Source organism: Toxotes jaculatrix, chromosome 2 (assembly GCF_017976425.1).
Source record: "Toxotes jaculatrix isolate fToxJac2 chromosome 2, fToxJac2.pri, whole genome shotgun sequence".
Lineage (NCBI taxonomy): Eukaryota > Metazoa > Chordata > Actinopteri > Toxotidae > Toxotes > Toxotes jaculatrix.
Genome location: NC_054395.1, coordinates 19,590,157 through 19,616,079, shown reverse-complemented (window position 1 = coordinate 19,616,079; position 25,923 = coordinate 19,590,157). Strand labels below are relative to the sequence as shown.

Below are 25,923 nucleotides of genomic sequence, written 5' to 3'. Positions count from 1 at the left end.
CTCTAGCTGTTTGTTAGAAGTGAAGGCTGAAATGTGCGATTCACAATTCAACTTCTGCTAATTATAGCAGCACAGGCATCATCTGCATTTGTTTAAAAGTCACAGCTCCCCTATGGTACAGCTACAGCACACGCAACACAGAGACAACGTCTTCATGCTCCCGGAGCTTTGTGATGTGCGTTGTCTCTTTTCCATCTACTGCTCAGCCTCTGAAGTGCTCTCCTGACGATTTGTTTCTGACTTTCTAGCTCATACATACGTGCAGCACATCAAATTACTGTGTGACTAGATAAAGCTCATGGAGACAGAGAGCGGAGAGTATCCAGAGGTGCGTCACGTCCCAGCGTGCCCAGTCAAGGGGAACTATTGGAAAGCTGTTGCTCCATTTACATCCACCTGCTGCCAGCCTGGTCCACCTGGCCTGGGAACATTTATTATGGTCCAAAGCACTTTACCACAACATCCATCACTGCAGCCTGTTCTATATCCACCCATTAGCCTGCCGCTATCATCACCGTCCAACACTGATTAGCTACATCGGTAATGTGAGTGGAAAGGAACCTGGATTGCATTGATAAATCCCCCAGGATGGCTGTTGTTTTACTCATGCCGACAACTCACTCAGAATGCCATGTGTTGGTTATATAGAGGAGGGAAGCAGAATGCTGGGTAAACTGTAAATACAACTGTAAATATAACGGTAAATATTCACCTGAGTTAGTCTGTAAAAAGAATTCACCTGCTGCAAATGACAAAGCTGAGCAAGCGAATCTCCAAGAAGCTCAGCAATCTGCATGAAGATAATGGTCGTAAATAGAAATACTACATGTATATTTCCATATTTCCCATCTTAGCATGCACAGACTAATGTTATTAGTGTTATTATTTTTATAAGGGAAAATATTACCAGATTTCATTATCATGTGCCTTGGGGAAAAACTGGAGAGCCAATTTAGACATATTAGGATAAAGGATGAAGTGGAGAAAAAAAGTCTGTTGGTACTTTTTATAAACATAGCTGGCCTATTTATAGGAGTTCATATGAGAAGTGAGTCTTTATTTACACAGGAGAAAGTATTAGAAAGAATTTAACAGTGGACAACCGAAGATCTTTGTAACATCAGTAAATATCTATATGTATATTAACCTTACAAATATAACCGCTTTTGTTAAGAAAATTCAAAAGGCATAATGACTCACTAGCAGCAATTGTACTTGGACTATGTCCATTGGTCTAATGACCCATGTTTGTTGTAACAGTCCTCCGACAGTCATGTCCAGAAATCCTCTTGTTTGCAGTAAAGCAGCGACCACCTAAATTACGTTTTTTATATGTTAGATTCTTCCTGCAGTGGCCGACAGAACAATGAATCTGCTGTAGAACCATAAACTGCAATAAAATCTGAAGGAGGTTTAAAGTTACCAAACAGTAGATACTGCATGTCCTTACTTTGTGTTATCAGCAGACTTTCTTTAGAAAGACGTACAGTTAATTCTTCATTCTACCAGAGCAGCAGAGGGAAATTTTTTTATTAACTTTACTGAAGTACAGCCTCCGCTGAGTGTTTTTCCACTTACTATCAAGAATAGTACTCTCTGAAATGTGACAACCCTCTGAGAATAGCGATTAAGTTGCACACCAGTTGTTCCCTGTTATTTTTATGTTTCATAGAAGCCAAGATCAGACCAATGGGTTTTATATGTCCTTATGCTTCATCCCTCTCCTCCTCATCCCTCGCTTTTTTAGTGTTAATAATGAAAAGCAGATAATTTTCTTTCCCCTCACAAACATGCTGGGGAGATGAGATTCCCCTACTGTGTGTCTACATGTGCCCAAGGCTATTGAGCATAGAGCACAAACTCTGATAAATTAATTGTAATATAGCCTGGTTTGAGTGGATGTTGCGCCTGTGCACTGCAGCAATGCAGGTTCAAAGTCACTGTGTAAGTGTGTCTGTGTATGTGTGAGAAAGAAAGGGAGAGGGAAGGAGACAGAAAGAAAGGAGAGAATATATGCAGGCTTGTCGGGGACTGTAGGGCATTGCAATACATAATTTGGCTGGGAAATGTTCCTGTTTTAAAAACATAATGAAGTCAAAAGAATTTACAAGAAATAGTTTCCACAACATCAATATTACTTTGTAGATGGAAGGAAAAGAGACATGAGAGGCAGAAAAGGAGGTGGGGGAGTAGGAGTAGAGGGGTTGAGATCCAGTGTGTTATATGAGAAACAGAGAAAGGAAAGCGATAAGTGAGCTAACCGATAAAGTGAGATTGCATTTAAGATTACATATGCAATTGAGATTTTTTTGTTTTTACGTCTCCCTGTAAAATTACATTTCTTGCCATTTATCTTTGAGAAATGACATCTAAACTAAAATGATTTATGGTACAAAATTAACAACATTGCTTAAAAAAAATACTAGGATAAAAAAAAAAAAGGTCAAATTGGGTTTTGAGTGTCTAAATAGATCCTTTCGCAGATTAGATTCTCAACTGAAAAATCAGTTGATTTATTTCATGCTATGACTTCAGATATGTTCCCTGTAAATACAAAATTACTTTTGAGATAAAACTGAGTGTTACTACTCCTTTCCTCACACTCAAACTGCCACTCCCAAGTACATTTAACAACGTCCTATTTTCAGGACAGACATCTTCTATATTACACACTGCATCTGGACAGCGAGGTTATGTCCTCTCTACTGAGGCTCTGCAGAGAAACTAAATCAATTTGCTCACACTGCGTATGTGTTCGATTGTGCCTCATGTATAAGATTGAAGTGTATTGTTTATGCATACGATACCAAGGTTATAGACCGTTTCCCCTTAACAGCTAAAGTGGTTTCCTTATGGTGCATTCAGCATGATTTGTTACCCCCAGTCAACTGATACCTTTGATGGCTTCCTTGCCTTGAAAAGTGCTTCTAAATCGGTTTTGCATATCATCTGAAAACTGGATGAACTTATAAGCTCTCTGTTTTGAGCAGGTTATTGATGTGGTGTTAATTCAATGCTAATACGATTAAAACATAATGCAGATTGTCTCCTGTGAAATGAGGCTGGTGAAAATCCTTTAAGGAGACTTCTTATTGAGCGGCAGTGGACCATGGCCTCACTCCTCGCAGAGCAGAGAGGTTGAAGATGGGTTACTCATGAGAGGGGTTGGGAAATTGAATTAATATTGTCACCAGTGAACCTCTGAAGGGAAAAAAGGCTTACTAAAATCTATTAATGGTGTTAGTCCATGACTTGACTTTTATGCTCTTCCCAGTGTTTGGTGCTGTCAGATGGCACATGGCAGGATTAATCCCACAGCATGGGTAATCCCCAAAAGACATCTGGATAAAAAAAAAAAAAAGAAAAAAAAAAGAAAAAAAGTTGATTCCTAGTTTTGTGAAGGACACGTCCTACGTCCATGTACTGACACTGAAATGACAATACACAGTACAGAAATCCAATCTAATATCCGTATTGAGCACAATGTTGAACCATTAAGAGAGTATATTAAAAAAAAAACTTCAGCAAAACAAATGTCATGACAGAAAATCCAGTAGGATCATCCTCAGTGAAGCCTGTCAGGGTGGAGAGGAAAGAAGACGAGAGGAGAAGACAACCCACACGCATATACACACACACACGGACACGAACACACATACAATAAAGCAGAGGGAACAGCTCCAGAGACAAGCATTAATCCCCACAGATTTAGTGTAGCAGAACAATTGCTTTTGTCACCCTGGATAATCAGCACAGAACACAGTTTATGAATTACACTACACCCAGAAAGATGTAGACAGACAGAGAGAGAGAGGGAGAGAGAGAGAGAGAGAGAGAGAGAGTATGTGCGTGAGTGAGAGAAAATGCATGTATGTCAGCGCAAGAGTGAGAGCACACACACACACACAAAAAAAAAAATGGAACAATGACGTCTACCTGTTCAAAAGCCCTGGCTGTGAATCTGGGAAGATTAATCAGAGTCATTCAGACAGCGTTTATCACATTCTCTACAGGGAAATGAGAGGCGATTTATTTCTATAACTTGGCCTACATATATGGAGAACTATCACTCACATTCAGTTCAGCCCCCATTATCCAACCAGTAATGAGCATGTCTGCCCAGTGGACACAATACTGTGTAATCCATAATTGTTTACATTCTGATGTTTGCTCACAGCCAACTAAATCAACGGCCACTCCAATAAAACGACTACAACAATGCATTACTATGTGATGGTGTAATCATCCTTTTAAATCAACCTTTATTTATGCAATCAAACCAAAGACGAGTTAGTGGTTATATTACTTAAACAGGTACATGCACTTTAAGGGTCATTATGTATCTTGCTCATTAAAAGAAAAGTAAAAATTCTATTTGGTAATCACTTATAATTGATGTTTTTGTGCACTGGCGTATAATCAGCACTGGCATTTTCCTCACAATTTCCTCTTCACTTCACAGGAAGAAAGAGGACCTCACTTTGTGTCACTTATCTTTTAAGCAATTGCCCTTTTATTTGGCAGTTGACAAGAGAGACAGTAAAGAAGCATGTGAGAACTGCAAGGCGAAAGACATGCAACAAATGTCCCGAACTGGAACTGGAGTGGGGACATTGCAATAACATGGAAGGGTCCCACGGCTTGGTGTGGTGGGTTTGGTTTCACCATGTGTCTTTAAACCCATTCAGCGGACAGCAGCCATCAGCTGTCCAGGATGCTACTAAACACCCTGGAAACTGATAATCACTGACTCATTTTCAGGCTCCTCACTGAGAGCCTGCTGGTAATTGAATTGGAGGAGTGGGCACAAGTGTAGTGGGCTTTGAAGGACCGTAGCTGAAGGCAATCAGCTGTGACAGACAGTGAGAGGGAGACAGGGAGGGAGAAAGAGAGAGAGAGAGAGAGAGAGAGAGAGACAGGTGCTATAATGAAATGTTCACACGCCTAGCGTACTGTTACTTTGTCTTTTTTTTTTTTTTTTGCTTCAACAACTTGAGCATCACTCCAATCACTTTTACCCAGTTAGTTTAGATGAAGTTAGTCAGGACACCGTGTCCTATGATAGGGCAACATTTGCATGCATGGCACGTCAATGATGAAAAAAGGGGTGGCAAAACAAAGCACATGCTTGCAATACCTTACTGAAAGACCCTCCCTGTCAATTACCCTTCACAGTCACATTGGCCACAACAGACTCCCCCCGTTGGCTGACAGGTGGCAAAGTAAATGCATTTTGCAAGAGCTTGAAAGGCTTGGCGCTCAATATCTCTTTTCAAAAAATGGGCAACCAGCCAGATCTCTGCATGAAAAGAGGGTAAAATACATACTAGTAACAAAACAAGGGAGCTTGAGCGAGCATCTGGCAGAGCTGAAAAGAATCGTTTCAGTGGCAGATTTTGGAAGGCAGACAGGGGTGAGGTATTGACTTGTATGACCTCAAATACAAAAACACAAGCAGCAGGTACTAACTCCACTAGCTAGTAAATTCCTTCTTTTTGACATGTTTAATCGGGTCTTATTTATCCTTCATGTAGAGGTTACTGATTGTTTGCTGATTTCTTTTGCAGTTCCTGGACTAATTTTCAGCTTCTGAAAAAAAAAAGGACCATTTTTCATCTGCTGCTTTTATCAAAGACAGATACAGGGGTTCAGAGGCCTGTGGGTACAACATCTTTGTAAGTCACCCACACTTTAATGGAACTGCTACTACACAAAATATGATCAATATCAATTTAGCATTCAAGGTTAAAAATTGGCAATCTGCTGCCCACATCAAGCATTGGAAAAAGAAGAAGTCATTTTTAGCTTCGCTAGCAGTATGGCAAAGATAGTGTATGTCTGACAGTCAGTTCACCTCTTCAGTCCAGACATAAATGTCTCAACACCTACTGGATGGATTGCCATGAAATCTTGTACAGACATTCATGGTGTCCAGAGGATGAATCTTAATGACTTTTCTGACCCTCTGACTTGCTACCCGGTTCAGGTCAAAATCTTAATTTGTCCAAAAGTTTGATTTAAGACAAAATATCTGTGAACATGGCTACATTCCCACCAGCCTCAGCTCTTCTTTGTGGTCAGTGCTAATCAGCAAAATGTCAGCATGCTAAAGTTAGTGTTTAGCTCAAAGCACTGCTGTGCCCAAGTATTAACACACACATCCGTAAAACCACATAACACATAACACATAACACATATATCATATATTATATCATATATGATAACATGTTAAAGGCCCTATCTTCATTCACCATTTAAATAAGTGAACAAAGCCTGAATTCAATCATTTGAAATTCAAAACTATAGGAGATTAGTTTATAAAAATTCAAACAGCTGATGCTGATGAAATGTGTAGAGCTTGTGTCATTTCATACAGTTGTTACACTTTATTGTTGTCACACTAAATGAAAATGTTCTCTAGAGCAGTAAAACAAAATGACAAACAAAGCCATAAATGTTATGTACCTATTTCACATTGTGCTATCAGTTATTTATTGCAGTACCAGTGTAACATATAAACACACAGTTTAAATTTGTACATGTAATTTGTGCCCCTGTACTGCGATATGTCTGACCACCAGGCAATGGACACAATGTCCATGTCAGGCACCTGTAAGTTATATTCACCGGTATGAGCAGAAACATGAAAATACTGTGAGTTATCGCTGTGTACCTAGAAACCGCAGACCTGGAAAATTACTTTAGCGATTTTTATTCCTTTATAATAACAACAGCACAGTCACAATTCAACAGCCACGGACATAAAACTAAATGTGGGAGCACATAATTGCTTTAGCACTGAGGTGCAGAACAGAACATCCTAAACATATGCCTTCACACTAGGACACAAACGGACAAAGCACAATGTAAACATTACTCGAATGGAAGTATGCACACAAACGAGAACACCAGCGGCCTCAGGATACACATCAGTTCAGAAGAAAACAAGTAAAGGAGTGTGGCGAAGGTTAGGGGTAGTAAATGAGCGAAGAGAAGTGAAAGAGAAACAAGTCTCCAGCCATGCTGCCCTGTGAGGCTGTAATGATCACTATAATGATCAAGAGGAAAAATATGGTATTCTTAGATCTATACCACTAGGGCAGAAAAAAAATATCCATCAGGTATCACTCTAAGTTATATATATGAAGTAATTCATACCATTATTCTACTTATTTGCATTCCCAATTAAAGTTCCTAATAATTATGTATAATGGCATTCCCTGTCATACAATATTTTACCTGTATTAAGAACACAATTGCATTAATCTCAAAGTATGGCTTAAGCTGACAGAAATTATCATTTGTTTTAGATGCACTATATCAAATCACTGAATAAAGTCTTGGACAGTGGGAATTTTTGGCCAGTTTTTAATCCAGTCAATCGGATTCACCATCTGAAAACAATCAATATCTCCACCATTTTTTTCATCAGACTGTCAACATTTCAGGCTGGAGCAAACAGCAGTCAGACCAGCCGATGCTGCCATCCCAAGAGCCATACCAGACACAGAGGGAGGGAGGAACTAAGGTGAGAGGGGTGAAAATTGACTAACATCTCTATTTTGTGACTTCTTTTCTGTTGAGTTTTCTTTAGCAGCACTGAAAGGGGGAATAGGGGTCAGAGGGCTGGGTGAGAGGCAGTAGCATGGAGCACAATTCGTCTCCTTGTGTCTCTTTACTCTGGAAGGTGGACTGAGGCAGAGGAGAGGGAGGGTGAGGAAAGACAAACTGAGGGAAAATAACAGCTGAGAGGTCAAAGTTGATATTCACTTTCTCTGATACAAGCTTCTCTGTGTGCGTGTGTGTGTTGTGAATCTCCATCATAATGAATTATTTCAATATCACTGAGTTCGACTGGAGGTCAGTGTTGTATAGAAACCATCTTTGGGCCAAAGGTCACTGTAGCCTTTTAATACACATACACTCCTTCTGGTTTCCCTCTCCTAGCAGTAAGAAAGAGGACAAACATATTATTCACAAATGTGGCTTTTATTCTCCTAAGGAATAAGAAAAGAAAAATGTGAATAATCTATTTAGCCTGTTGTGTAGTAATGTTGGGTTCCACCCACCGCTGTCAGTCTAAGTAAGGAGAAGTAATTAATCCACAATTCATGACAAGCCCTGATATATTAAAATTAAGTTACAAAGCCTTTCCAGTCTCTAAACTGTTATTTAAAGTTTGCAGACTTTGCTGGATTCCAGCCAGATGCCTATTGTAGGATAGATTTTCTTGGTTGTTTGCCATTTACAAAAAAAAAAGAAAAAGAAGAAACGCACAATGTTGAGAAAAAAAAAAAACAAGACTGCACAAACCAATGGACTGCAGATAAAGTCTCTGGAGAATATTGTCAGGAAGTGAAACCTTTGGCGCATGACTTTCCTCTGTCCATAAATGGAAGTATGCTCTATTTTGACTGAATTTCAAGAATCCAAAGTACTTCTGAAAATACCCTAAAACAGGTGGTCTAGTGTACAATGTATTTGGACTGATGTGTTTAGTGTGTCCTAGGCCTCATTTCCACCTGTGACTAACATGTGATCAGTATCTAGATGATGACATCCACATGACAACACCGGCCTTTGCAATTATGGCATTAACTGTTTTTCCTTATTCAAATAGGATATCCAGATACAGATTGCATGTTAATGCCACATACAACTGAGTTCTCGAGTTCTAGATAAAGCTTGTTAGTTTACCCCACATTGCTCAAACACTTGTGATCAGCTAGTCACTGGGATGATCTGATTCTTTCTGAAAGTCTGCCTCAACTTAAAGTGATGGTGCTTTAGATAAGAGAGCCTGCCAAATGCCGTGACTGTAAATGTAAATGTTGCCTGGAATATCTCCATATATCAATTCCATGAATAAATCCCTTGAAAACCCATGATAATCGCTCTTACTATTTTAATGAATAATTAATCTTGATTTGATGAAGAAATTAAGGATATTGAAAAGGAAAAAATAATTTGGTTCAATGTACGCACTGGAGTGCTCTGACTGTACACACAGAATAAATTATTTGCATTTCAACATACATTTCAGTTCATGATTTCTAATGAACAGAAAGATGTGTGCTTTTATGCCAAATTTCTTACATGTTGCTCATACAGTACCCAAGATACAGAGCCATGAATCATTCATATGCCAACCCCCTGGTGTGTACACATGTCATGAACTCATGATCTCCAGCCATTATGCAAACTCTCAATTAGTCTTGATTGATATGAGAGCAGGTCAGACCACCACTGATCTTGACCTTAAAAACGAAAAGGTTACAAACAGACCTGGACCTAAATCACCACGGTCAAATTAATTCCTTAACTGCTCTCATAAATCCAAGATAAAGGGTCAGTGACATAGCATTTAGGTGCTATCTTTCAGTCATACTCACAACATCACCCATTCTAATTAGTAGCACTAACTATGGCCGCCACATTTCTCACTACTGCCCAAATCAATATCCGCTCATCTGCATCGATCATCGTTTTTCACAAGCTGTTGGCTTCAAAACAAATGCTCTATAAATCAGAGCTCAGTGACAATGAGCTGTGAGAAAGGGTATAGACGCACGCATACTTTACGGACATGCACAGGAGCACAACACACACACAATGTGCAGACACCCCCCACCTTACATCTACAGGCACACGCAACCTCTACACCACAGCCAACAACAGTGTACGTGAGAGGTCCTCTGTGGTTGTCTGGGAGACAGAGAGCAGCGCATTGATCTTAGAGGAGCAGTCATCAAAAGAAGCTGGTCTTTGATAAGGATATTAATCATACTCAGGCATGGCTATGCTAATGACTACAGCACAACCAAACACGCCAGCTCTCATCAATACTTCACCAACTGGAAGAGCCTAGCGAGTGAGTCCGCAAAGATGATGCAAAGAGAACGGCTGGCATGTTTTGGTGTGTAATAGAGTGCATTTTAAGATAACACTGGAACTGGTTGGTTCTATTGCTAGAATAAATATGCACTATTTACTGTATCAGATAGTTTATAGTCTTGTAAAGTAACTACAAGACAGTATTAGTGGCAGTGGCAAGAAAAACACAAACCCCACCCCCCAACTGAAGTAAAGCCAATGGAGGTCTTAGCCTGATAATCACACTGAACTGACATTTTGTTTCATGTTGCTTCATTCATTCAGTTGACTGTGTTTACGGTAACTCCATCACGCCAATGTCATTGACACGTGGAACAGAGTGGTGGCTGCAAGGAGCAGTTAACTGAAGAACTTTTATGAGTTGAGTAGTTGTTGAGTCATTTCTGTAAGCTGAAAAAGACAAACCTGTATTGCTGCATCTCATTCCTGCCTGTCACCATTTCTGTTGCTTTCTTTTCCTCATGGATGTAGTTGGACAGCTAGCAAGTGACACAGGGAAATTTCGTCAACAATCTCCTGCCTGCAAAGCCTTGATTTGTCAACTGTTTCTCCGAGTGGTGGAAACCGCCATCAATCAGAACAACACAAGAACTATAAAATAGTGCCCTACAAATCAGAGGTGTAGGCGGCGAATCACAGGTTTGGAACAAGACTGTGGTGGTGTAAAAGCTAACAGTTGAAATAGCTGCCGTAGCCAACAGTGGTATACACCTTGACTATAATGGCTCACTAAGGTGTTAGCCAGGCTTCCTCCATCAGTCACAAGATACTGCACCTTTAGAGAGTCTGTGCAGACCGGTGGTGTTTTTTTTACGACTTTCTGTCTTTTTACTCTTAACTGGCAAACAGCAGCGACAAGAGTAAGCTCCTGATAGGCAGTTAGAGTAAAAAGACATAGATTCAAAACACCAGTGGGAATTTTTATGGCAGATTTTCACATCTTAATTCATTAAATAAAATACTAATTGAAAATCAGCAAAGAGACCATTTAACAAGTCAATATGCATAGTTAAACAAACAAAACACAATGCAATTTATTTCCTTATATTGATTAGATTATGCCTGGTCAGTTATATTTATGGAGAAAATGAGCTTCTCAAGTGGTGGAGTCAGTGAAAATGTTATATAAGATACAGGTAGAGAGGTATCACACTCCTGTGTGACTGGATTAGCATTTTAATTAGTATAATGTTATTATGATAAAACACTTAGGTAATTCCAAACATAATACATCTGACTGACTGTGACTAACTGATAGAGGCAAAACACACAGCGGGTAAAATATATACTGAATATTTTTTAAATGGTCTTTTTCAGATTTTTTCAAAATTGTGTTTTGAACATTTTCAACAGCATTCAGATATTCAACTGAGATAATATTTTAGACTTAGGCATTAAAGCACTTGGTCCCGCCACTAAATATTATCCAATATTAGAAAAAATAGTCTAAACAGATGATGATGAAGAAGTGTAATAAATCCAAAATTCAAAAAGTCTTGTCAGGGATCTTTACAAACTTCACTGCTGTTCTGGGATCACACTACTGTGACAAGGACAATTGAGTTAAATTTTCTTTCCTTATTTTCTTTCTTGTGTCTCTTTCACAATGCAAATGAAGACGTGAGCTACATGGAAGTCTAGATGGGCCAATAATGAAAAGCTGTGGTTTAGCATTCGCTGCGTCTCTCACAAGTGCACACAAACGCACACAAAACACCCTGCTTGCTCCCCAACCAGACAACGGTTTATAACACAGGTTCAACCAAATATGACAAATGGCCAAAGTTATTATCACGCAAAAGGTCAAAAGCAATTTGTTTAACAACCGAGGGAATAAAATCCCTCACAGGTCCTATTGCCTAAATGTCTCTGATTTAGCTAAAGCTCCATCGCTGTGTGCCTGCCTGCCTGCATGCCTGCCTGCCCCTCATTTGCAGGATTTGAGCTAAGCTTTTTAGCCCTGCTTCAGAGTGAGCACAGGGCTCTAAGGATGGCAATGTTGGCTGATGGCTTGGTAACGTGCTTTGGTGGTTAAACCTTTTTTTTGTCCAGTTGGTCACAAGGAGCAGCACAGCCCTTGGGTCCGTTTTTTTTTAGGATTGTAGTCTCTTATCTTGTTTGTACCAAAGCCAGTTTATACCAAAATATATCCCCTGCAATTCTGTCTTCCAGCAATCTGCTTTTGAAACAACTGAAGTCAGATGCAATAAATAGATGTCCTATTGTGCGTTTTTCTCTATCTCTAATTTTCTCCTTCTCCTCTCAGCTCAGTCCCCATGTCCCTTCTCTTCTGACATACTGTTGTCATTAAAGCAACCATTTCCGGGAAGAAAGAGGAGAGCTGCACTTTAAAAAGCTATTTACCTGGTATTTCATTGCCCATTGTTGAAGGGGGATTATGGATTCTCATTGAGGCCAGATTATTGTCAAATAAACAAAACACTCAAAAAGCCACAGCGGGCATGGCAGCATGTATGCAGGAAGGGTATACTGCTAATGAACACAAATGTGTGCATGTAAACACACAATCTGACATACAAACACACGTGTGTGCACACACATGCACACAGAATCAGAACACACAAGCACAGTATTTCTCAGAGTGCAGCACAAACACTGGGGCCAAAGCTCAGAAGTTAGCAGTAAATTAAATATGAGAGTGCAGATAATATGAGATTCTCCGTGTGGAGAACAAAGCAGAACACATTCTCAACAGCAGAAAACTAAGCCCTGAGGCACCTAGACAGGAGGACAAGAAGTCAAGGAAGACATTGTCTGTGGGAACTGCTTTCATCTCATTTAGTCAGATGAGTAATAAATTGCTGTGCAGCAGTCAGGATATCTTTCCACAGATTCCAATGCAAGTTGGCGTAAGAGAGAGCGGAAAAGCTTTCAAAAAAAAGATGCTTGCAAACCTGGAATCATAGCCAATGTCTGAATTTGATGACCCTCACAAAAACACATCCTAAGGTCTTAAAATATGCATATATAGATATATCTATATATGAAAATACACAGTAATATTTCTCTTTTTGCATTTATACACGCCCAAATGCACGAAGACAAACATTGTCTATGTTTGTATGGTTAGTCTGTGCGTGTGCGTGTTTTTATGACGTAAACCGAGAGCAAAGACCAGAATGTCAGGCAGGTTTACATTAGTCAGCAAATGTAGTGGGCCACATCATTAGTCACTCTGACACCCACTTCTGGCCCCTGTTTTATTGATGAGGCCAAGCTCAACAACTACCCCACTCTTAACACACAAATCCACACACACACATATATGCACACACACCCTTTCTTCTTCCACAATCCTACGGTAAAAGCAACAGGAGACTGGTTTAGCGTCTCAGGTCTCACTCCAGTGGGAAGAGATGGGTACTGTGTGAGAGTGTGGGCTAGCACGGAGAGCAACGCGAGCTCCTGCATGTTCACAGAAGAACCAGACAGCCGAGCAGAAAATGCCATATTCTTTTCCACAATGTGGAGTGGCTATTCATCTGTCCACAGACCAAACAATCGATCCAGAACCAAACATCTGCTCGACACCAGATCTTCTGGGCAGGTTGTGAATGGCAGGCCACGATGACAGGGTGCCAAGTGTGTCACAGCAATGAGCACACAGCCATTTTTGGCCTCCATGACTCTGACATTTAGCAGGATGCTGCAATTTGTCAGCCTCTCAGTCTGACTCACACATCCACAACAGGGGACGCTCATAAAACACATTAACATTAGGCCTAATAGTGCTGCATCACAGATATGTGTGTGTGTGTCTATGTGTGTGTGTATACCTGTCTTTCTATGGCTATGTGAATACATTTTTGTCTGAAACCATCGTTGTGAGGACATTTTGGTCCATCCTCACAACTTCAAAAGGCTCTGAGAGTTAAGACTTGGTCTTAAGGTTCAGGTTAGACTTAGGTTTAGGTTAGGGGTGTTGGTTAGGCATTTAGTTGTGATGGTTAAGGTTAGGGCAAGTGGCTGGGGAATGCTGTATGTCAATGAGTGTCCTCACAACTATAGAAAAGCCAACGTGTGCTCACAGTGTAAAATTAATGATGTATGTACGGTTCCCCTCGCTACCATAAAATGACTGGTGGAAATATATGATGACATAAAAATGAGGACAAACAGGTTGAGAGACGTAGCAAATGAATGCATCAAAATGCTCGACGTGCTCATCTTGTAAAACTCAATCAAAGCCAATTCATGACTTTCTAAAAGGAACCAATAACAGAAGCCCTGGGCTGCAGGTTAATTAGGCCATCAGTGAATGATGGAAAAACATGTATGCCTTTTAAAACTGCATGTTAATAAAAGAAAATAATAATTATCTCTTCCTGTTATTCAAGTGCAAATAACTGAACTACTCGCTTGCCTCTCAAAACTGAGAGCATTTCAATATTCTCTATCAGAGCCTTTGTACCGAGAGGCCCTTAATTTTCAAGGCCAGCAACTAGTGTAACTCACACAGAGTGAGTGAAGGAGGAGGAGGGCTCTCTAAAATGTGAAGTCACTGTTTCAGTTCTTTCGGAACTGAGAGCGCATGCACTCAAACCACAGGGCAAGTGAGACAGCGGTATAATTTCTGTTTCTGTATTTTCTACCTAAATGTGGTTTTGTTTCACGAAGATGCTTTCAACTTTCTCCTTTTCTCTACCTCTACACTCTCCTAAGTCTCTCTCCTTTCTCTGTCCCTCTGGCGCAGCCATTACTGAGAGAGAACATCTTGATGCCTTGTTTTTCCCCAGAGGAATACAGTCAGTTGTGAAAACACAATGGACACAGTTCACTAAAAACTGCCATTTGTCTGCAGTATCATATTGTATGCGCAAAGTTGGCAAAGTATATCTTGGAAAGGGTGTCACTGACTTCTGAAGCAGTTGTAGGTTTTTGGGCCATGAAGTCAGACGCACATTTCAAGTGAGATCATAATCAAACATTTACTCACACATAACAGACCCAACTGCAAAAATACTCATTCACACACTCGCATACACAAACACGCACTTGCGCACACGCACACACCGCACTCGCAAACAGATAAAAGAGGTGTCTGCTCTGCTCTTACCCGAGCGTTGTCATAGTAACGATGGTGTACCAGAAGGAGGCTGGGATGCTGGTGAATTTGCTGGAGCTTGAACCCTTCTCTGCGTAGAACATAACGGTAGCAAAGATAATTATGGCCATAGTGAGGGAGAAGAGCAGGAAGCCCAGCTCGGAGGCACAGCTCTTCAGCGTGTAGCCCAGAATGCGCAGGCCCTGGGAGTGACGGGAGAACTTAAAGATACGGAACACGCGGAAAACACGGAGTGTCACAAAAGCGCCACTCACGTCCTCGTTGTCAGTCATCACCAGGCCGATGTAGTAGGGCAAGATAGCCACTACATCAATGATGCTCATGACGGACCTCATGAAGCGGTAGCGGCTGGGTGCAGCAAACAAGCGCATCAGGTACTCCACGGTGAAGATCATAACGCAGGCCGTGTCCATGCAGAAAAAGGCCACGGTGTAGCGCTCACCACATGGCACTTCCTTCTGGTTGGGCGCCGAGCCACAGGGCACTGTCTCCACCACATTGGTGATGACAGAGACAGCAATGAAGAAGCCAGTGACGTAGTAGAAGACGAGGGCCATGGTGGAAGTGTGGGGGTTCTCGAAAGCCCGCCACATGGTCTCCCTGAAGGTCATGTTGGGCAGCTTAGCGTCCTTGTTGTCCTCCTGGTCATCCATCAGACGCTCTGCATTCTCTCTCTTCCTGTCCTTGTACTCTTCATAACAGCAGTCACCGATGATCTCTGGGACAATGCCAAAGAAAGCCAGCTCCTCATCATAGGAGGAGATGCACTCATAGCGTGGGTAGTGGAGCTTGCCAGTGCGGTAAAAGTTGAGCACACTGCGGAACACATCAGGGTCCCGGTCAAAGAAGTACTCTTTGGTCTCCTCATTGTAGAAGAACTCCTTCTCTGAGCTTCCCAGCAGAGTGTCTGGATAGCGGTCCAGCGTGTTCCTCCAGGTCTGGAAGCGCCGTCCACTGACATTAAGAATGATTAGCTCATCCTGCCGCTTGCTCTTCTCAGTGGGCGCAATTGGCATGGGCAAATTGGCCACAGGCATCCAGCCGATTGCTGCCGCCCGGGCAAAGGGAAGCCATGCCGCTACTCCCGCCGCCATGCTGTGTCCGGCTTGGGGCGTAGGGGGGAACAAATCCAGCACCTTCACAACCAGCTTGACTTCAGCTCATTCACCATCTAAAGGGAAGAGAAGGAGGGAGTTTGTAAGGATAAGAGCAATCGAGGAGAAAACAGGAAAAAGGGAAGACAATCTGAAAGATATGAACGTCAAACGTGGGAGTTAAAGAAAAGGAAAAGGTGAGCTACTGAGAAAAGAGAAAGGATGTAAGAACAAAGACAAAAATGAACAGCACAACTCATATTCTAACAATGAAGTCTAGCTGAGACAGCAGAAAATGTCTTTAATGGAAATAAAATTTAAATCACACTTAGAGTGAGAAAGCTTCGCAGTGCACAATATTAAATATATTTCTATTTGATATAGTGAGATTTAATGCGATTATAGGGATTCTGCGATTTCCAATAAGCATCATCTTCCCTATAATTACTTTAAGGCTGTATTTCTCAGGTCCCCACTATTGAGTTACAGTTTAAAAGCAGTCTTCTCAAGACCTCAGTTCACTGCATTTAACAGTTTGAAAACTGAGGGCAGGCAAGCAAAGAAACTGCATTGGAAAACAGATTATACTGGTAGATTTTTGTAACACGCTTATCTGCATATAGGCAAATATACAAGGCTGTGATCCTCGTTAAAGAGAGAGGCGAGGGGATTCAAAACCTGTTGAGTTCCAACTGCAGATGCATCTTTATTTTACTCCAGATTAATGAAACTAGTTTACGGTTATTCAGATCAAACTCACGACTGAATTTAGTTACACATAACCTGTTTCCAAATATATGTCTATATATATAGATATATATTTTACTACTCTGAATTTCAAATTGGTTAATAAGCCTCAAGACAGAAAAAGCTACAGCGATACAATTAGCCGAACATGTTGGTAACTAAATGCAGCTTATATTAGCAGCTTTATCTTCGATACTTCCAACTCACCGATTTAAAATTCTCCATCCAAAAAAAGAAAAAAAAAACCCCAAACACGACCTTCTTCTGGAGCAGTTTATAGTTGCAAGTCGTGGGTTTGGTTATTTCTGAAAAGCGTGTCTGGGAGAAAAAAAATACCGGGACAGAAGTTATTCAACGAAGAGAAGAACCACATTAGACAGACGCTACTGCTGAGGTGAAAGCGGAAAAGTACCGGAGACGGACGTACCACAGCCGTTTTAATCCAGTTTCCATTATGCAGGGGACAACTGATGAGAGGACTCCGCCGCGAAGACCGTCTTACCTTGGCTTTTTGGGATGAGTGGTGGGAAGAGAAGAAGGAGGAGGAGCGCTCTCTCTCTCTCTCTCTCTCTCTCTCTCTCTCTCTCTCTCTCTCTCTCTCTCTCTCTCTCTCTCTTTCTGCGCAGGGCTGATTGTGAACCAAAACTGCATTTATGGGAAACCTCGACCTGTACTCAAAACGATGCGCAGAAACTGGGGTACTCACTGATGCAAAAAAAAAAAAAAAAAAAAAAAAATAGAAAGAAAAAAAAAAGATTAAACCCCTCTGTTTCCTGAATGAGTAACCGACCCGGTCATTCATACGTTTTGATTTAGGCATATCAAAGGCAACTGCTGCCAGCTGAGTTAGCCACAGTCCAGCAGGGGCGTAGAAAAGATTTCAAGAGCTCCTCAGAGAAGGTTACCTTAGGGCCATTTGTCTTTATTAAGCCAAAAAATGGCTGTTTTTTTTTTTTTTTTTTTGGTTTGTTTGTTTGTTTTGTTTTTTTGTTTTTTTTAGCCACTTGGAGGCAGAGGAAACAAGTCCTTTAAAACAAATGTAGTGAACTTTTTTTTTATTTGTACATCTTGTAGTTAGAGTTATGCCCCTGGCAAAATGGCAAATATAAGTCTGATATTCACTTCCTTTTAGCTCTGTTTTTAGTCTCCAGTGGGACATTTCTGGCTAAATGCTACACTATCTTCACCAGCTTGTTGTGACTTTGTGCCAAGTGGTGCTGAGTTAGCACCAGGAAACAGATGCCCAGTGTGGTCAAACATGACAACATGAGCAGTGAACCAGTTAAACAATGAGCTAAAACTCACTATATAGCTCCAAAAATTAGATCTGGGTGAGAAATCTCTGTAGTTTCATCACGAGTGACCTTTTTCATGTTATCAATTTCTTTCATTTAACATATTAATATTGTAAAAATGTAGATTATAGCTCCTTTAAACACGCCTACTGGAATTTTTGTGGACCTCAACTATGGACCTCGTCCATCAGCCATGTAGAGTAGAGGTTTCAAAGGGTATAAAACGTTTCACCTGATCTAAACTGGACCAGTGGAAAATGGACCTACCCACACCCAATGAGCATAAATCACTTTTCATAAAAAGAAACCCAAAACAAAAACAGAACCAAGGATAATTAGATCTGAACCAGAATGCAGTGAACGTAAACAGATTTTAAAAAGAGAAAGAACACTGGCATCAATTAACAGCCACAGCCGCAGCTGAAAAGAGCAGCAATTTAAAAATAATGTCCCAAGAACAAATGTTAAGCCATACAAACTAATTTAAAAAATAATTTGTTTAAATTTCTTTAGAGTCTAATAGAAGTAGTTAAAAGTCCTATTTTCACTGCCTGTTCCAACAATAAAACGATCTGTATCCAACTCAGAGACAGACAAAAAGAAGATGATAATTTTCTGCCCAATTTAATATTTGTGAAGCAAATTCCAAAATCTATTGTCATTTAATAGTGTAAAGGTTCTACATGAGCTTTTGATTTTGAAAAAGATTCTCTCCCCTCAGTATCAGCTCACTCAGATCCATTTGAATCCACTCAGATATTTGTTATATTGACACGCAGACCTGAGATTTGTGTACATACGGACCCGATCCTACTCTCAAGATCCTCTGGATCCCAAGGATATGCAGTAAAATATTGCCTCTTACAGTATAAAGCAGACATCAAACATATTACTGGAGACCATGAGCTCCAGCAAACCTGGCAAGATTTTTTTTTTTGTCATTTAGACAGAAAGCTACTATAAATAAGGGTCTAAAATACTGTTTTGCTGTATCTCTTCATCTGGCAGAGATTGAGCTACAGTATATCTTGGTCCTTGGTATTTCTGTTTGCATTCTTTTCTGAGGGCCTGGGTGTCTACAGAGTCTGGTAATCATCTCTACATGTAAGTTTACTCATGAAAGCAAAGCAAAACATAAGGGCTCCAGTGGAAAAGCTCTCAGAGCAATCACTGTCTGCACTGAAGAGACACAGGTGCAGTTACACCAGAAAAAACTGTGAAGTTGCCATGTAGTCTGTGTAATTTCTATAGGCAAGTGGTATAGATTGTTACTGTACTGAGTTGCTTCCTATCATTTTGACTGATAAACGGGAGTCGATCCAATGTGACTTTTTCAGTTGCTTTCCTGAAACATGTCAGGCAAGCGTGCAATATGTGACACTGCCATCGGCGGTAAAGCTCATAACTCAGAGGAGAATAATTATGCGAGTGCATGGTCATTTACATTCAGAATCAAATACTGTCAATGTCTGTGTCCCCACATTATTCAATGCTTTGCAGAACAATATGCAGCCCTAATTGAGTCAACAGGGATCCTATTCCTCCGATACATATAGTCCACCAGAATATCAATAGGGTCAGATCACACACAGGCTGCAACACATATGGTTATCTCATGATGGTTAAGGATATACATATGAAAATGAATACTTCTGCAAACCTCATATTACTCACCATAAAATCCCTCACTGAGTTTTACAGACTTGTTTGAAAATGACAAATTGCTAGTGATTGTTATTTAGACACAGCTACACCGGTGGCGTGCAGTGACTTTTACAACTAGGCAAGCAGAGCTGAAGAACAGCCCCAGCCCCACCCAGAAACCACAATCTCAATGCGCTATTCAGCTGTTTACACCGACGAGGAAAAATGGACCAATATTAAGCATACCTTTTCATGACAGCAGTAGTAGCAAATGTCTCTTAAATTCAGGGCCTGTCCTGTGTCATGATTTTCTGTTGCCTGTGCTCAAAGTCTCTCTCTCTCTTCTGCATCTTGCTGCACTCTGCCAAGGCATCTTCACCTTTCTGCACTCTGAAGAATTCTTAGCATTATTCCTTTGAGCTGACAGCAAACATATCAAATGTGCAGTATTCAGGAAAATTTTTAAAAAAATATATGGTAATATTTACAGCTGACCGACAAACATAAGTGACAATGCAGAATCCTGTATTTTTCTGACTCAATATGCTATCTCAAATTTCTCAAACTTACTGCAGATCGTGACAGAACGTAACAGAAAGGAAAAGACATTAATATGATAACTAAAAACTGGAACAGAATTAAACTTGGGTATTATGTTACATGGTTAGCTGTGAATATGTACATTGAATAGTGTTTCCTTGCAAAAGGAGTTATTAAAAGCTGCTCCACAATACATCCTAGTACTGTGGAGCAATACTAGGATGTATTGTGTCAAGGGCAGCTTGACCGGCACACTTCTGGTCTAGCTAGCTATAGCTATAGCTGTTCACCTCAGAGATCACAGGATTATCCACAATGTGCATGTGCAACGTCTAGAAAATGCTTGACAGGCCCCTGCATTTGTCATTGTGACATGGCCACGAAAATGACTGCAATGATAGATGTACTAACTTCAGGAGACAGTAGCCTACTGGCCACAAGAGGGCAGTAAATTGCAAGATGAAGGTAAACAACGAATATAAAATCCTTTATGAGATAGAACGCTGTTCTGAAATGTCAGGACAGGTATTGCTTCCACTTCAGTTCTAACTGATGTCTGTTTTTAGCTTTAACTGGTCAAGCACTGCTTACTTTGCTAGTCCTGATGGCACGGCACTGAGCTACATCCATTCACATGCACACACCCACGCGCCCACACTTATTGATGTCTCTCTACCTTTGTATAGCTTTTCTGACAAGCACCTTTTGGTGACTCAATTAAGTCCCTGACCGTAAACTGGCCCCTTGATAAAGTACAGAACGACCGAAATGACCTCACCTTGTGAAAAATGTTCACACTTCTTATACTGAAACTGGCTGTCACAAGAATAGAAATTCAAGAAAACTCACACACACACACACACACACACACACACACACACACACACACACACACACACACACACACACACACACACACACACGCTCAAACACATTTAAACACACAGACACACACACTGCAAGGAGACTGGCCTTTGCAACCACTGAGCCTGTGAGCGATTCCAATAATTCAAATGTCACTAAATAACAAGGTGGGTTGGATTTCATGGTCAACTGCTTTCTGTAATTATCTGAAGACACTACACTGACATTAAAATTCTAAATTCTCTCTGTCCTTCTGTGCTTGAATTTACAGCCAGCAGCCAGTATCTTGTATCTTGTTTATCTGTAAATAACAAAAATCTGTGCACTTTTAAGAACAGTTAAAACAGCTCACTAATTAACAAAGATTTAACGTGTTAGTGTCTCTCTGAAATTGAATCGAAGGCAACTGGACTTATATTTGTCTGGGAAGATGTTTCACCTCTTATCCAAGGGGCTTCATCAGTTCGTATGCATCGGCCTTTCTAGCCCGCACTAGTCTAACGTGTTAGTGAGCTTTAGAGGTGATTTTTTGTTTTTTTGTTGTTATTTTTATTTCTTTATTTTTTACCTCTGAACAGTGCTTGGCCAGCTGTTTAACCCTTGTCTTCAGTCTTTATGCTAAGCTGGGCTAACTGTCTTCTGGCTCTGGCTTCATATTTATCATGAAGAAATTAAAGTGGTATCCATTGTCTCATCTAACTCTTGGTAAAAACAAAATCAAATAACCAAATTTCTTAAAATTAAACTATTACTTTAAGCTTATTCCTCACTGTCTGTCAGATTTTTATCTCACATAATGTGTAATCATGATCCAACTCTTCACTGAAGTTGTGTGATGAGTGAAACTAAGTGAAACATAAGCTTGTGGAAATATTTTACAATTGCCATCGTGGTTACAATGATGAATGTGGTTAAGTCTCCTGTATGAAAGTCCTGGGTTTTATTGACCAATTTATCCACCCCAGCCTCCTCCGAATGTGGACTTTGTTGCTATATACAGTATAGCATGTCAAATAGTACGGTCACTGGAGGTTGCCTAACAATAAACCTCAACTATAAGATGTAATAAGCTGCTTGCACAGATTTTTTTAACAGGAGGACTGTCCCATGAGTGCCTGTGGCATCTAAGCAGATAATGCTGCTGCCAGCTTGATGCAGTTTGTATATATTGGTGTCTTAGAGCAACTCTGAACTTCCTCTTTGAACGATGTGACTTAAAGGGTCCCTGGTGGCCCCAAAGAGTTTACTGATAGAAATGCTGAGGTAAAGGTGACAATTAATTTCCCTCCTCTATTGCTCTCCTTGCTGTTGCCTTGATACCTCAGCTGACTCCAGACTGCTGACGGCCACCTCAAGGCTGGCACACACACACACACACACAGACATTTGCAGCACTCAGTAAAATAAACACAAATGCATATTCAAATTCACAATCCCCATTTTCCTCGTTGGCACTTTCTTCACATGAGTAAACTCAGAGGCTTTTGTTTTGACATTTCCCTAGTCATGCATTTGTTTGTTTGCTGGCTTCCTTGAGTTCAGTTGTTCATAAATTCCCCACAACCTGCCTTCTTAGTTTGTCTAATCCCCATTAGGTATCTGAAATCTTCCTTTGGGGATTTAGTCTCTGACTGTGGGTGAGAGTTTATCCTTGGTGTGCCAAACACTGACTTGGCAGCCCCTTTGTCTACTGTTCAGGGAGGCAGTCAGTGACACAGAGGGGGTTATAGATGTGCTTTTGGCCCCTTTCCAGCACACAAAGAGACTAAGACAGCAGATCCTGCACCTACTCCAACCCTGTAAAATGTCACGCTTTGTCTACTAATGCCCAAACTGAGCTGGCTCTCACCAAGGGACCAGGGGAGTTGCCAGAGCAGGCTCTGTATACTACCTTAAATCAACTTTTGATTTGACTGTATATCACTATGGTCATTTCAGAAAAGTAGCAAGAAGCACTGCTAACTTTCCCCTTGTCATTTAGGTACAGTGGCTTAGTGCTGAAAGTTTGTTGAAACTCAAACAGAAATCTAAATTTAATGACTGTGCCAATATAAGGAATGCAGGATGCGAACAATACAGAGTTAATTCCACTGGGCTCATTTCTATAATATGTAAGAACTAACACTGAGTTTGCAATGAGCAAACTAACTGGCTGGAGGAAATTTCCACCGTCAGACAAGATGCTGGGATAAAAGCCCTGAAATTCACCTAAAAACAGCACACACCTAACCTCCCTGTAAACACATGCAGACCCTACAGCAGCATGTTGTCTGTATTCTTTCATCACAGAGAGCTTTATATTCATTAATGATGCATTATAGCTTGGTATCTCCCAGAAGCACTATTAAACAGCGTATGTCTGAAAACCTATATCTTTTTCACACCTGCGCTGTCTGTTTTAGCTTCTCCCATTTGCTTGTACTTTTTAATCTACCTTTGTCTGCCAGTTATGTTAATAAAGTGGTATTTTGTTAAGGCCACCTTTTTTGAAACCCACCAATTTAATGATCTACAAAAAAGACAAGTTTGTGTACCCCCTCTGCAAGATAATTGATTGCAGCGTAATCTCTTGTTGATAAACAGAGCAGAGGACTGGGTGGTAGCTTCATTTTTCTTACTCTATCAGTGTTTCAAGAGTGTAATTCTTTTTTTTAAAAGAAGCAATAATTTTTTTTTTTTAAATTACACTTTGCCTTAAACTTTGGAGACCAGAACTGCTGACACAGTGAAAAAGGAGAGCATCTTTAATTGATTTTGGAGTGTTGCTCACAGAGCATTATGCACATTATCTTATTCGAATGTGATGAGTGCATTATAATGAAATCAGAACATGATTTAAAATACATTGTGGATATGGTATTATGCCTCTGTTAGAACATGAGTTAATCACAAAAGACCTTGTTCTGCATTTGTTCTGGAAGTTTTCTGAACATCTTAAGCAAGTTCCTGATGTCATATACTACATACAGTATGTAAAGGCAAAAACAGCAAATGGGTTTATTCATCTATCATTTGTTCAGTCACAGATCGGGACCACAGTGGCAACAGGCCAAGCACAAGAGATCTCATTTTCCCAGGAACTTTGTCAGGCTCCAGTTAAATGCAGCCACAGCTGGGAGACGCAGTCCCTCTATAAACCTTGAGTCTAATCCCACTGTAGCTATGTTTGATAGATGTTGAAGGGGTAGCTCAAAGAGTTGTTCTCACCAGTTGTGAGAACCATGTCAAGAAGTGGTTCAACTTTTACAAACTATAATGTCTGTATCCCTGCAGCTGGTGCACTTTACTTGAAAGAAACTTACCTGCACTCAACTCTAGAATGCTTAATGAAATCCTTGAATGCAGAAATCCCATTGTCAGTGAACCAGACCCCACCAGGGCAAAAAGGTGCACAAGACACTTATTTGATAAGCAACATTGTGGAACTTCTCATGAACCTTAACCATGAATTGCCATGAGGTGACAAAAGGCACGCTTGTGCTATTGCAGTAATGCAAGTTAAATTTTTCATTTTAAATAATTCATTCCTGGATTTTGTAGTAGTGCATATTATCACTATCTGGCAGTGGATGTTCAGGACTGTGTTTTTCATAAAGAAATGCACTCATGGGACCAAGTAGCACCTGTCATAGCCCTACCACCACATTTACATTGAACAGACACACTTTTCCCTTAATCAGTCACAGTCAGCGTTGAATAAAGAGCCAGAGGGACACACACTGAGTTAACCTTTTCAGAGAAACACACACATCCATACGACAGCATACTTTACTTTACAAGGACAGGAATGAAATACAAAGGATGTTTTTTTCTAGCTTTAATCTAAACACCTTTTTCACAGTTCATTCATACAAATGCTCTCATGGGTCCAATATGGCAAACGGTAGATACATAATTTAAAACAGTCTGTATAAGGGTTAAACCTTCAAGTAGTGCTGGCACAACAGCTTCGACTTTGGCTTTTATGTGTTTACTACGTCAATGTAAATATTTGATAATACAACAGCAGGTAAACCTGTGACCTGACCGCTCACAGTGCTTTATTTTTCTTAAGCCAGCTGTGTGGCTTCGCTGTCTATAGCTTAAAAACTGTTTGATGGATTATCATGAAATTCAGCACGGATGTTCATAATGGCAGCACCACCAACAGGTAAAAAAATCTCCACTTCTACAACACTAATGTTAGTGGCAGCGTACCTCTGAAAACTGATTCTCATTAGCCTCAACTGTGATTAGCCATTAATGCTAAGGCACTTGTTTACATCAATTAAGTCGTGTTCAGCTGTCAAACATTTGCGTAGATATTACTGTGACTACAAAGTCGAAGTCTGAGTTATCACGTTTGTGAAAACGCTACTTGATGGTGAAAGTTTCTGAGTTAGAAAAATCCTCCATGCAGAGGATAAACAGCTTCAATTGGCATGGTGCCACGCCACCTGCAGGCCACATGTTACGTTTTTGCTGTACTGCTGGTCACATGAAGTTTTTCATGTCACATGAAGTTTTTCATGTGACCACCGCAGTAGGTATAGAATGAAATACCGACCTGGCTCCAGCCTCCAGTTTCCTTTTTTACTCTATAAAAATATGGACTGTGTAGATGCTGTCATTTGCTGACAGATGTGGTGATGGGCCAAGGTACATGTATAGCAGTTTGGGGATTTAAATTATAGCCCAACTGACATTGGATTTCTGAGGCTGATACTGATGTGGATATTTGAGTTATGTATTTATTTATTTATTTTTAAACACAAACACG

General features: G+C 40.4%; 1 protein-coding gene across 1 annotated transcript in view; it reads right to left on the bottom strand.

Annotated features, from left to right (window-relative positions):
* The window catches only part of LOC121193793 (potassium voltage-gated channel subfamily D member 3-like), an 88,449-nt gene extending 72,375 nt beyond the window's left edge, over nucleotides 1-16,074 (bottom strand). The window contains exon 1 of the mRNA XM_041056257.1: nucleotides 14,972-16,074. Coding sequence (XP_040912191.1) covers nucleotides 14,972-16,074 — 1,103 coding nt within the window. The remainder of the gene's footprint in view (nucleotides 1-14,971) is intronic.
* Between the last annotated feature and the right edge of the window lie 9,849 nt (nucleotides 16,075-25,923).